Raw genomic sequence first — 13364 nt, forward strand, 5'->3', positions numbered from 1 at the left:
GTATTTAGGGAAGAAAAGCAGCCCTGACCAGGCCTCTTGCATTGAGCACCCCAGGACCAGGAGGCTGCCTGGGCTGGCATCGATGGAACGATCAACAATAGGGAGTCCCATCTGCTCTCCCCAAGCACCCCTGAAAGAGGGACTGCAGGAAGGAATCATCTCAGCTACCGGAGGTGAAACCCTTCAACCAAACGTAAATGAAAGGATGAGTCTCCCCTAGCTATGGAAAACGTGCAGAACGGGAACTACAGAAAGGACAATCTTGGCCGCAGCTCCCTCAGAGAACAGCAATACCTGTCGCTGGTGCTGGACTTCTCCTTTTTTCCCTCACCCTCTCTCTTCTCAGAGGCTTTCTTCCCAGTAGGCTCATTTTTCGCCTGAAAAAGAGAATCAAATTCAAGTATTACCTTATTTCCTTAAAGAGTCATATCCCTGGGGGGAAAAAAAAAGCCACTTACTTTTTCCACTGAGATCATCTTCCCATGGAGCTCTGTTTTGTGCAAGTGGTTAATGCATTTTGTGGCCTCTTCTGCTGTGGACATTGTAACAAAGCCGTAGCAGCGAGCTCCAGGACTCCGGGCATTTGTTACCACCTTGGCACCCACCACCTCAAAGGAAAATACAAAAGTATGGCTTAGACAGGAGCCCCCTCAACCCTGCCCTGACTGCACATAAAATGCACAGGGCATCACAGGTTCATGCTGTTCCTCAGATCCGCGAGTCCTGGTGCCTTCCTAGGGTGAGAGGACCATGGGGAATGCCCTGTCACCAGGTGCCTGACAAGTGGCACCTGACAACCAGGAAAGCTAATACTACTGCCTCACTCTGACTACTCAAAGGCTGTGCCCCACTTCCGGCCCCTCCCCCTGGGAACCAGGATGGCAGGGTGGAGGGGCAGAGAGGAAAGTGGAATGAAGGCAGGCCTCTTCAGGCATTCTGTGAGCCATGTAGGCAGTGAAGCAGGAAGACAGCTCTGCAGATGGAGACTGACAGCCCACACTTACTCAGAGCAGTAACAAAATTCAGTGAGAGGTTTCTGGCGCTACAGGCACTTTACACAGCACTTGCTTTTCCTAATGACTTTGGCAAGCTGACATTAGGTACCCTAGCTCAGGAGAAGTCCCACATAAGCCAGTATTCATTCCTAACTAGGCTCCACAGAGACTCAGATCCAAGGGAGTTTCTGAATGGGCTGGTCCCCTACCCAAACACCCGAAGCCTACAATATGCATCCAAGACACTGGAGGCTCTAGGTGACACATCCCTGCTGAGAGCGCCCATCTGCTCTGAGGGCCACAGTGGAATCATGAAAGGGGCCCACTTCATATACTGAAGCTCAGGAAATCACCAGTTATTTCTACAACCATGTCATATTTAATTTTGCTGGTTAGTTCTCTGACATCAATAACCAAGATAAGTACTATTGGTCTTTTCTGTTGTGATTTGTTGATCCCTTACTACAAAGGCCTATGCCTTTGGCTTGCCCCAAAAAGCTACTTCGGAGACAAGGAGCCCAGGATGCAGCAGCAGCTGATTTGGGAGGGGACTCTAGAAAACACATGGTGGGGGTGGTGAAAAAGAGAAGGGAAGAGACCAGATACAGGTGCTCTGAAACACACAGGAAACTGCAACAGGCCTTGGGGGTGGGGGTGGGGGGTGCAGGTGAATCTATCTATCCCTGCCACAGTTTGTGGGCTGAGCAGGCAGGGAAGACAGGCAAGTGTTGCAGAAGACCAAAGGCCAGAGCTGCCCCAGCTGTGGGTGAGAACAGGTGAGCTGAGAGTGATGGGGCAGAGGCACCAACAGCTCTACTACAGCTACACACACCATCTTCAGGAGGCAGCCATTCTGAGGGCCCCAGGCATAGAGGTGAGGTTCACATGACCGAAGTATCCAGCTCCTGGCCACACAAGTGTGAGCGGCATAGCTGTGGCCTCCAGCTACCCAGACCAGTCTGACTCTACAGCCCCTGTTGACAATCCCTTCCCATGGCCACACTCGTCGTCTGTCATCACCACCACTCCAGAGAAGTGAAGCATCTCCCCACCCTACCCTCTGCTACAATCCCCAAAGCCCTCCCTGGTGGCTTCTGGCTGGGGAAGGGGAGTAAAAAAGCTGACAAAGGCTGACGTGGGCTCTGGGAGTTTCCATCTCTCTCACACCTAGCCAGGGAGAGAGAGACCCTCCAAGTCCAATGTGAGCTGAAAGAACGGCATGATGTCATTCAAAGCAGTCACCAAGAGGACAATCACCTGTATGTAAAGGCTATACTACATTGGCTTCAAAACATTTTTTTCTCCAGAAAACCCCTGATCTTACCTTCCCATATTTGCTGAAAAGATTCTTCAAATCTGTAGCTCTGGTGGTAGAAGAAAGTCCGCTAACCCAGAAATTTCTACCACAACTGCTACGACCTATTTCAAAAGAAAAGTCTGGTCAAAAACACCATACTCACAAGATCCTGAATCTTAAAAGACTGAAGTCATCCCAAACCAGATACTTTCCCCACTTCTCCCAGATGTCAGCACCACCAAAGTCAGCTAAGGCAGGAGGGCCTCATACCTGTCCTCACACAACCTGTGCAAATGCACACCAGGCCCATCAGGGCTTCGAGCAATGCCACTTACAATAGTCAGTCAGGGGCTATTGGGAGTAGGGGAAATTTGTTCCCTTAAAAAGTCACCAAATGGCAGCCCAGTGGGTTGGCTTCTGAACATAAAACAGCTGCTATTCGGATGAACTCAATTCAGATGCTTCTCTTTCTTGTCACATGCACCTTCCCACCTATCCTCTGTTTGTATTCTAGGCTGCTAAGGAGGAATCTAAACCAACAAAATATCTTCTCCATTAGCGATTTTAATTAAGAGATATGGTGTTCATAAATCTGAAGTACCAGGTAACCCCAAGATTTCTGAAATCAGAAAAAAAATTTCCATTTACAAGTATCACTGAGGCTAAGGAATCTGCAAATTAGAGGTTCAGTCAGGATCAACAAGCTCAAAGTGCTCTAGTGAAAGCAAGAGTACTTCAGATCAATACCTTAACTCTGAGGACCTGGCTCGCTCCCTATAACCCAGAACCTGCAGAGTGAATAGCAGAGGAGTGGAGAAAGGCTTCATGAAAGGCTCAGAGGCAAATCTGGGTAAGAAACGCAGTATGCAGTGAACTAGAACCAGAAATCCCACTGTTGCCAAGGCCAAACATGCTCCAAGAGACCAGTGTTGCCCCAGTCACCTACCCTTTTCCTCTTTGGAAAGCCTTTTTGTATCCGAGTCATCTTCGACAGAACTAGAGACAAAAGATAATGTCACTCCAGAAGGAAGAAGCAGAGAGGAAACAAACTCAAAATCATAAAACACGTGCTGAGGTTGCATACCTACCCGAAATTTAGTTCTGAAAAAATGATACCCCGACAAACTTGTATTGGAAATCTGACCTAACCATAAGATTTCAGACCCATAGGAGTTAATTAATTCTGCTGGGCTAAAGATAATTAGGAAGAATTAAAGAAAACAACCATGATAGGTTGAGAAAAGAAAAAAGATTATATAATCAGTTTAAAATAAACAAAGAGAAATAAAACATTGTTTAGAAGTAAACTACAATTGCATCAGTCTGGCTGGCCAATTGCAGAAAAAACAGCTTATGTGTGTCATTAAATGACCAATGAAAAGGAGATAGCGTCTGGTCTAAAACTGAGAAAAAACAAACCTCATTTTCTGATCAGCGCCCTCACTGGCTGAGGACTCTTTAGGAGCCGGAGGGACTTCATTACAAGCTTCAAAAGCAAACTTCTTCACGTCTTCTTTGCTATCTCTGGGGTCTGGGCTTGAGGCTTCCTGGGGCGCTTCCGCGGCCTCCTCGCTAGAGGCTTCCGTGTGCTCTGAGGCTTTACTACTCTGCTCAACTGGCTTCTCTAGCCCTACAGGCTCACAGTCCGTCCGCGCGCCATCGCCTGGCTGCTCCACGGGCTCCCTTTTCACTACCGCTAACAGGGTGTCTGCCCTGCTCGACTGAGCTTGTGCTGTTGACTCGCTGGCCAAATCTAAATCACCCTCCTCCGGATGGGCGCTGCCAAAAAGGTCCTCTTCCTCCGCAAGCTTTCTGTCTGGCCCCACGCTACTTGTATCCTGTGCCAAGGGCTGCTCCAGCTCGGAACCTTCTTCTTTTACTGGCTCAGATTTACAAGTTTCCCCCAAAATGTCGAGTATTTTCTCATTTTCTACGGATTTAACAGGAATAGAATGGCACAAGGTTTAATTACCAGGGAAATAAAGCAATCACAAATGCGGAACTGGCACGGCTGCCATACTAACACGAAGAGAACCGCTAGCTACACAGAGATTGGAAAACCCGCGGGTACACAAAGTGACAGTGGTTACACTACCTGCGCTCCGACTGCTACGGTAAGCCGCTACGCTACATGGAAGAGAAAAGCATCCCAGAGATTTAACCCCCAAAACCTTCTGGCTGATTCTTGACAGTCTTCATTCTGTCGTCGTTTACATAGGACTCTTCCGAATTTAGCTTCCAAAGTCCAAGGTGCTTAACTGAATGTATCACCATTCACTGAACAGCTCAATTTCCAAATTTCTTTGAATTTCTTTTAACAGAACAGTCCAACATGAAAACCAGAATCTCTTCCATCGGTGCTCTGAGATATTTGCAGTCCAGAAAGTGAATAGTATTTGTTTGGAATTCTCATGAAGAAACTCTTTCCTCTTCTGGAATCCAGTTATGTCTCAATGTTTTAAAATGCATCTCCCTACAACTACCTGCACTGCCTGAATTAAAAACCACAAAGTTAAGACACTGCCCAATATCACAAGATCTGTTTTGTGGGGTGCAGAGGTATTAGCTCATGAGAAGCATCATGCAAACTCTTTCTACATATGTTTAAGTGCCATTTATGTTTAAAAAGGCATGAGATCGTTTCATCTCATCAATACATTCTGTAACGTGAGAAGTTAGCCACTTTCACAGATCTGGTGATATGGCTGGGTTTCCAATCTCTATGATCCTGGTATGTTCTGGATCGTAAACCTTTAGAACAATGTATACTACAGTAAGGCAACTTTTTAAAATTAAAGAATTTAAATTAGAGAAGGTGGAAAGCTAGAATAGTTCCAAACCCCCGCTGGTAAGTTTTTCATTTAACAGTACCTGGCTCCAAGGAAGGCTCTTCAATTTCCTGCAACAAAAAACATAAATAAGATGGTGCCAGATGAATGAAACCTACAGTTTCTTTACACCAAAAACTGTCACTAAAAAGGTGATTTCTAAAACATGTACTAGTAAACTCACAAATCCAACAGGTAGAGTATCTGCTCACATTCAGGACAGAGCCCACACATGGACATAGCACGTCACCTGCCTCCGCTCCCCCCCCCCCCCCCAATCTGCCCGAGCTACTCTCAAGGGGCCTAGGACCTGGTTGCTGCTTCTGTTTGCGCTGCCTCGTTTCCCCAGCTCCTGGCAACATTATCACTTCCCATGGTACTGACATCACATGCTCAACCGTCCCCCTGGACTGAACTCTTAAAAGCCAAGAGAGCAGTGTTTTTGTCTACTTGTAATGTGTAACACAGTGCCTGACATTTATCATTTCTTCACATTTTTTTTTTCATTTCTTCACTTAACATAGATTAATTTCTGAAAATTTCAAAGAGTGAGGGAACATAGGCACAGGTGGTTTGACCCCTGTTCTGGGTTCCTATGGTCCTACCATGTCTGCACCTGGTCGCCTGAGCGCTCTCCAGGAGGACACAGTACTCCTCCCTGATCTCTTCCACTGACGTTCCCACTGGGCCACCTCTAATTACTAGATATCCCCCAAACCCTTCCCAGGAAGCCCTGCCGATCCAGAGCACTGCTATTCCTCACCTCCAAGAGCACCTGATTTTACTGTCCCTTCCCCATCTATCTGCCACCATAGTGTGCACAAAGTTCCTCTGCGGACTACAGCCTTCGGGCAATGGCCCCTCACACCATCTCTCTCCTGACAGCTCCGTCTGTACTTTCCCTCATCCCCAGCTGAGTCCCTACAAATCCCCCAGCACTTAGCTCAGGGGCCATCTCCTCATGGAAAGGCTTCTCCTAATGGCTTCAGAGGCTGCCCCACTAAGGAAGAACCTTTCTCTCACCATGGGGTCCTTCAGCGCTCTACACTCTCTGCCTAAGGCATGTTATCCTGGAATTCCAGTCAATACTGATGAGCACTGACTAGGTCCCAGGCACAAATTTAAGCCTTTTACATACATGCGTTAATCACCAGACAGCCCTAACTGGTTGGTACTATTTGTATTAGTATCATCCTTCCTTTCAGACTGGGAGACTGGCAGAGTGGCGGACAAACTGCCCCAAGGACACACAGCAGAGCCATGTTCTATGCTATGGCAGTGTGAATGGGAGTGGGCATCAGCCCAGTCTCTTCCCAACATTGCTACTGTGTCTTCACACAGGGATAAAGGGCCCTGTGAAAATGGTGACCACCCTTCCTTCTCATTCATATCTGCATATATACCTGACACATCACAGGCACTAACACACACCTGGGATGTGGATGTGGTGGTGGTGAGGGGAGTCTGCACCTTCACTGGGAGCTAGTCCACCATTCTGAAAAGCCCCAGGAAACTCTACACATTCTTCATACTTTCATCCTACCTATTTTCTTTCCATGAAACATACCCCACTGTGGGACTTAATCCTACAACTAAAGCCAAAGAGCATTCTAGGCAGAAGAATCCTCTCCTTAACGTTCTCTGGAGAGAATTGAATCTATCCCCACTTATTTCTGCAAGGGTTTATATATGTTTCACTTTAACACAGGAATCTTGGACCTAGAAGGACTCAGGAAAATGATAAGACCCAGTTCCCCCTATCCTTTCGGAGCCAGGAATGGGTGGTGTCACTTTGCAGCTGGAGAGACATCAGCCCTAAAGGTAGGGTGGGTTCCAGCACAATTTCTTGATGTTTGCACCCTCCTTGAAACTGGGATTCCGGCTTGCCAAAAAACCAGCCTTGTCCCTGCCTGGCAGAAGCACATGGAGATTGTGTCTCAAAGATGATTTCTAATTAAGTAGTACAGGTGAATGAAATAGGACCAAAATAACCCCAAAACAAAAATAAAGACTGGCAAAAGCTGACAGTATTTTCATTTCCTCACAAACTTTCCATGAAAATCAGACCGCTATGCAGGTAAGTTTATTCCAACAGTTTATGTATCTAGGCAGGCTGGCAGAAAAATTAAAAGGAAACTCAAGACCCACATTTATGTAAATCCTACCTGAAAGTTAGTCCACATCTCATTTGTTCTCATCTAAGATTTAATATTTACACAGATGATATAGTCAAGATGATAAAGTCATCAAAAGAAATCTGTGCATTTTCTGTGAGAAAAATTCCCCAAAGCAGAACCAGGCCTGAGATCCCACCTTTCCCAGCTGTGGTGTCAGTGCTCTGGCCACCCCACCCTCCTGTGTTCTCATCTGGACCCCATTAATATCTCTTGGGGAGGCAGTGCTCCCCCAACCCTCGCCACCATCTCCCCTTAGTGTCTTTCTGCAGAGGATGCCACCCAGAACAGATCAGACAGGCAATCTCTGCCCCAGCTATCTGATCAACAAGAACATTCCCTCCTCTTAGTTATAGATAAGTCACAGTGCTTGTAGGGGAAGCCAAGACGATGAGTAATAGGCACGTTGTATTTGGGGAAAAGTGGAAAGCAAAGCCCTCTGAAGATACCAACAGGGCAAACAAACCTTGCAATGACTTTTACTTGGGAATGTCATACAATATCTGGTTTCCAGAAATGGTAGTCTAACCTTTGATTTTAAAGTTATTGAGACATACTATTTACCTGTAATATAGTGAAGTCAGATGATGAAGTATCTAAATTGTTTAGAGTTTCCTTGTCCTCTATCTGTAAAATAAATAAAAATAGTTTAAAAAACATCAATAAAAGGTAACACAATGGTACAGCTGTATAATGAAAAGGAATAGCCATGAAAATCAGTTATGATTGAATTCTAAACACAGTGCAGCAATCCAAACAGCAATATTAGTTTCACTTCACCTTGATTTAAAGAAATGTTATAAATATATAAAATAGCTGCAAATAGATTGGGAAACCCACTAAAATGGTACCACTGAGGTTTTAAGATACAAGCCAAACGAAGAAAGAAAAAGTTTAAGCAGAAAAGAGATCAAAATTAGGTAGTACGGTCTCTCCCAAGTCAACTGAACACCAGGTTTAGGGGCTGCTCTTCCATGAACGACATCCAGAATTAGACTGCAGAATGAATTTTTGGATTTCAGGGGCCACCACGTCTCCCAAGTCTGAATGCTACTGCTACTGAGCCCGCTGCCCCAAGGTGACTCTGGCCCAGACCAGCATGGCATCTCGGAGTCCTAAGCCTCCTAGCCTCATCAATTTCCAAACTGGAGTGCAGAGAGAGGAATAAAGGACTGCCAAGTCAGGTGATCCACTGAGGCGCCTCTGTTGGGGACAAATGTCTGGTATGTTGACCTTCTATTCCAAGAAAATATCCCCAATATCTATCCCCAAATAAGATGGGAGGTTCCCCAAACATATAAGGGAGGTTCATAAAATTATTGTTGTGAGAACCGAAATAATTTTAATTGCTTGCTGTAAAGCCCTAAGGTTGTTATATTTTAGGGAGGGGGATCATTTTTCAAATATTTTATCAACAATATATATGGCTATTACGTTTCTGACTAGGAAACCACCCTTGCACCACTCCTTCCTTCCCCTGATGCAATCGCCTTCAGAGAGTCCACGCATGCTCATGACAGTGCAGCATGCATGTATGCAAGACCACCTCTCCCATGTCTCCTTTCTTTGTCCACATGAGTGGCAGCACATTCTGTCCCCTGCCATATTTACACTTTCTTCTTGTAGACATGAGTCTACTTACTAGTTCATTTACATGGTAGTATAACAGTAGTAACTATTACTGGAACTAGTAATAAAACTTTACAGTAACAGCAGCAACAGCCCTATTGTGTTGCTATATGCTAGGCATGGCTCTAAACTAGGGTCAGCATAAACCTTTTCCTATCAAGGGCCAGATAGCGAATATTTGAGACTTTGCAGGCCAGATGGTTTCTGTCATGATTATGTGGAGAGATCAGCTACCGCAGATGATTGCCACCAACAGGTATAGCTATGGGCCAACAGATCTCTGGCCAGTTTGAGGACTTTAGATGGAAGATAGTAATAAATGTTCATCTACTCAATCCTCCCCAAACCTACTATTTTTATAAATGAGGTCCAGAGAGGTTAAGTAATTTGCTCAAGGTCACACAGCAAACTGTCAGATGGCTAGTGAATGGTCCTAATTCTTAACCTAACCTACTTCCATTAATTATAATTATTTTAACCATCACTGGCAGATACTAGGATGTTTCCAGGATTTTACGGCTGAACATATTATTTTCTAATCGGGGGGTGGGGGGAAGAGCCTTCAGAAAAATCAGCTAATAAGGATGGGTTTGTACTTTGTGTCACTGCTCAAGTGTTTCTGGGTACTTTCTACAAAACCAGTGAATGATACTCACACCAAAACATAAAATTACACGTCCTATTTTTATCAAAATGACATTCATTTCTCAAAATCAAACACCCCATTCAGAGATGACAGTCTGCTACCTCTAAGGATACTCAGAATCAGTTCCAAGAAATGCAAAAATATTTTGAGGAATGGCAGAAGCGGATCCAGTAGCAGAGAACAGGGCTTCCTTCCCTTGGGGCAACTCGGGACCCTCACTGCAAGAGATCTGAAAGCCGCTATGAAAACAAGGTACCTCCCAGGAATCAACACATAAGGATTTCTAACAAGATGCCTAATGGCTTCTAATTTTCACTGCCTTTTCAGTCTACCCAACAAACGCTGATCCTCACAGAAATAAAATAATGTAATAAATTATTCACACCAAATCAACACAATATTTGAGTTAAGCACACAGACTCTGGAATTAGTTTGGTCTTAATTCTCTTCTGAGCTGTGTGCTGCCTGGAAATGTTTCTTTACACCCTGATTTCCTCAAGCAGAAAATGGGCAAGATATATATATACATGTCATTCTTATTAAAAGTACTGAAAGACACCCGCATAATGCCTGACAAACAGAATTCAATAAATAGTACGCATTATTATTATAATTAAATTTGTTTCTAAAATGAAAAACAAAACAAAAAACAAAAAACAAAAAAACTAAAGCTTTTGGGACGCCTGTGTGGCTCAGCGGTTGAGCGCCTGCCTTCGTCGGCCCAGGGCATAATCCTGGGGTCCCGGGATCGAGACCCATTTCGGACTCCCTGCATGGAGCCTGCTTCTCTCTCTGTCTCTCTCATGAAAAAATAAATAAAATCTTTTAAAAAAACAAAAACAGGGCAGCCCGGGTGGCTGAGCGGTTTAGTGCCACCTTCAGCCCAGGGCCTGATCCTAGAGACCCGGGATCGAGTCCCATGTTGGGCTCCCTGCGGGGAGCCTGCTCCTCCCTCTGCCTCTCTCTCTTTCTCTCTCCCCCACTCCTCTCTGTATCTCTCATAAATAAATAAAATCTTAAAACAAAAACAAAAAACTAAAGCTTTAAAGACAATGTCAAAGCCTATTTTATGAAAGGCTGACTAGGAAGGCACGATTGGTTCTTTATCAGGAAAAAAAAAATCAACTTCAACCTCTCTTTTGGTATTTTCAAGGCATGCGAACCGTTACCACCACAGACCAAGCTCCTGTAATTGGAGAGTTTCTGATAGTGTCCCTGAAATGTTTAATGCTGCATTCTGAAAACAGCACATATTCCTGGATCTCATCAAGACACTTCTCAATAAAGCAAAGTGTATTTTCAAAATTGTCTAGATTTTACACATTAACAGATTAAGTACAATCCCACTGAACTAGCATTAAAAGACCTCAACTCCAAACATAAATTTTATCTCTCACGACATTTAAGGAACTGATACATTCATGATGCATCCTAGAGAGGCGCTGCCGAGTTACCTACAGCATGTTCTTGAAGCTGCTCAGGAAGCTCTTTCATCTCTCCCTCGACTAGCTCTCTACTATCAGACAGGGACTCTGGGAGATTATCCGCATCATCGTCTTCTACACAGTCTGCAACACTTCCGTTATCGATTTCTGCTTCATCCAATACACTGATATCCATCATATCGATGTCCTGCAAGTTCTCCAAACTGGTTTCAACATCCTCCTGTGACAAAACAAAATAACAACCATCACATACTGCCATAGGTCGATCCAAGCTGATTCACTGACAAGGCTGCACATACCTGTCCATCCCCAGAGTTTTCCTCCAGCCCGTTATCTTCCACACCCTCTTCTTCTGGCTTACGCCCTGAAGAGAGAATAGTTTACAGCATCAGATCAATGACCTGCATCTTCCAAAAGCAGTGACTTTTATAGGCCCTAAGCATGACAGAAGCTGACACCAACACCCGTGGTACTTCCCAACTTAAGAATGGTAATCCTGGAAGAGTAAGGCCATTTGTGACAGGGCAGCCTGCTCCCACCCCAAGCAGAAGAGGTTCTATTCTCATCAAGTGGCTGTGCGGGTGTAAGGAGCTGGAAATGAGTACTTAATGAGGTCAAGGCAGATAAAGACCCGTTTTAAGGCCTGGCCTTTTTGTCAAGTAGCTTTGGCTGTGGGGGAAAGAACATTCCATACAGCATGCTGCTTTTTAGTTAAGAAACATGGAACATATTTTCCCATAGAAAATGACACAAAACAACATATAAATAAACAATAAGAAAAGCCATTCATAATTTTACCACTAGAATCAGCCCCTATGTTATACTGACATACAGACATCCTCCTCTGTTCTGCTATACATACACCTGCACTATAATTACAAAAATGACACTGTACCATCATTTTGTGATCTTGTCATGATGTTATGAACTTATTTCCATATTCTTTAATAGCATTACGTAGAGATACCATCACTGATCTAATTTATACTCATGCATGGGAATCCAAGAAAATACTAAGAAACATCCTGGCAATTCTTTGCATACACAGGCAATTACCATTTTAGAAGATACTTCTAGAAATGCCAATTCTAAGACAAAGGGTGTGTGTATTTTTCAGGCTTTTATTAAAAACAAAGAACCCACATATTATGAAGATGCCCCAGAGGAAGGGTTGTTCCAATTCATACAGTTCCATCAACAAATAAAAGTGCCCATCTTTCTGAATCTTTGTTAAAACCAGCTATTATTTCTTATACTTGCCAATGTTCTAGACAAAAAAGGAATAAGTTTTCAACCTGAATTATCCTTAGATTGAATATTTTTTGTTCAGGAGGCTAGACTCATTTTCTGGCTCACATTTCAGTTTTTACACAAATCTGACTCTGTGCTTTGAAAATGAGGAAATCATTTCCCCTTAACTCCCTTCACTCAACCTTAGTATTTCTTACAAATAGATTATTTTAGAACATTCACAATCTGTTCTGAAGACGACAGTTCAAAGTGGGCAGGCACGTTGTTGGCACACCCATTTAAATAGCATTTATGTGGCCATTTGCCTTTATTTTTTTTGGTACAAATTATAAGGATGAATAATAAAAAAAAAAACAGAAAATGCAAATGATAACAGAAATGACAGGGCTGAAGAGAAAATGGAAATCATTACCCCTAATAATGAAATATGTAGGGGAAAAGTGATATGTTTGGTCTCAGAATAGGCTTGCTAAAATTAAATTCTTTTCAGTGTGAAGAATAAAATCCCATGTATGAAATATGAAAGCAGGCTCAAAAGCAGACTGCAGTGTAGTAAGGCTCTGTGCTCTGGGAGCTCTAGCTCCGTATCACGAAGGCGCTGCTCCACCTCTCAGAGGATGCAGGGCCGGCCACTGATAGCAGCCCTCACTCAGTCACCAAACAGAAAACCTCACTTCCTACAATACCCTTCTCCCAACATGAAAATGAATTTCTTAAGGTTAAGTGTTTTTTCAAAGAATGTAAGAGAAATAGACATTAAACTTGCTTATATTTAAGGATTAAGCTTATTAAGTGTATGAAATGTGTAACATTCAGGGGGGGAAAAGGGGGGGGGTGGCAGGAAAAACTCAAACCATTTATACCAGAATTGAGTTTCTTAAAAAGAGAAAAAAAATCCTCTCTCAGGAATAAGAATTTTTTTATTACATGTGTTACCTGATTCTAATTTCATTCAGGAATATCTAACAGGAAATCTGAAGGGTTTTTCAGGAATACATTATTTAAAAACATAGAATTTCATGATACTAATAGTAGAATTCAATACATTATGTGCAAATAGCCTTAGTGGCTGGCTGGGAAAACCACTGCCATTTTGTAA

At 43.7% G+C, this 13364-nt stretch overlaps 1 protein-coding gene across 3 annotated transcripts in view; it reads right to left on the bottom strand.

Moving 5' to 3' along the window:
* The window catches only part of SAFB (scaffold attachment factor B), a 35254-nt gene that overhangs the window by 10996 nt on the left and 10894 nt on the right, over positions 1 to 13364 (bottom strand). For all 3 annotated transcript variants that reach the window (XM_038567653.1, XM_038567652.1, XM_038567654.1), the window contains exons 3-11: positions 11314 to 11378; positions 11028 to 11234; positions 7859 to 7921; positions 5164 to 5191; positions 3712 to 4222; positions 3239 to 3288; positions 2320 to 2414; positions 459 to 608; positions 295 to 377 (exon numbers count right to left, since the gene is read on the bottom strand). In XM_038567653.1, the coding sequence (XP_038423581.1) occupies positions 295 to 377; positions 459 to 608; positions 2320 to 2414; positions 3239 to 3288; positions 3712 to 4222; positions 5164 to 5191; positions 7859 to 7921; positions 11028 to 11234; positions 11314 to 11378 (1252 nt within the window). The remainder of the gene's footprint in view (positions 1 to 294; positions 378 to 458; positions 609 to 2319; positions 2415 to 3238; positions 3289 to 3711; positions 4223 to 5163; positions 5192 to 7858; positions 7922 to 11027; positions 11235 to 11313; positions 11379 to 13364) is intronic.

This window comes from Canis lupus, chromosome 20, assembly GCF_011100685.1.
Source record: "Canis lupus familiaris isolate Mischka breed German Shepherd chromosome 20, alternate assembly UU_Cfam_GSD_1.0, whole genome shotgun sequence".
Taxonomy (NCBI): domain Eukaryota; kingdom Metazoa; phylum Chordata; class Mammalia; order Carnivora; family Canidae; genus Canis; species Canis lupus.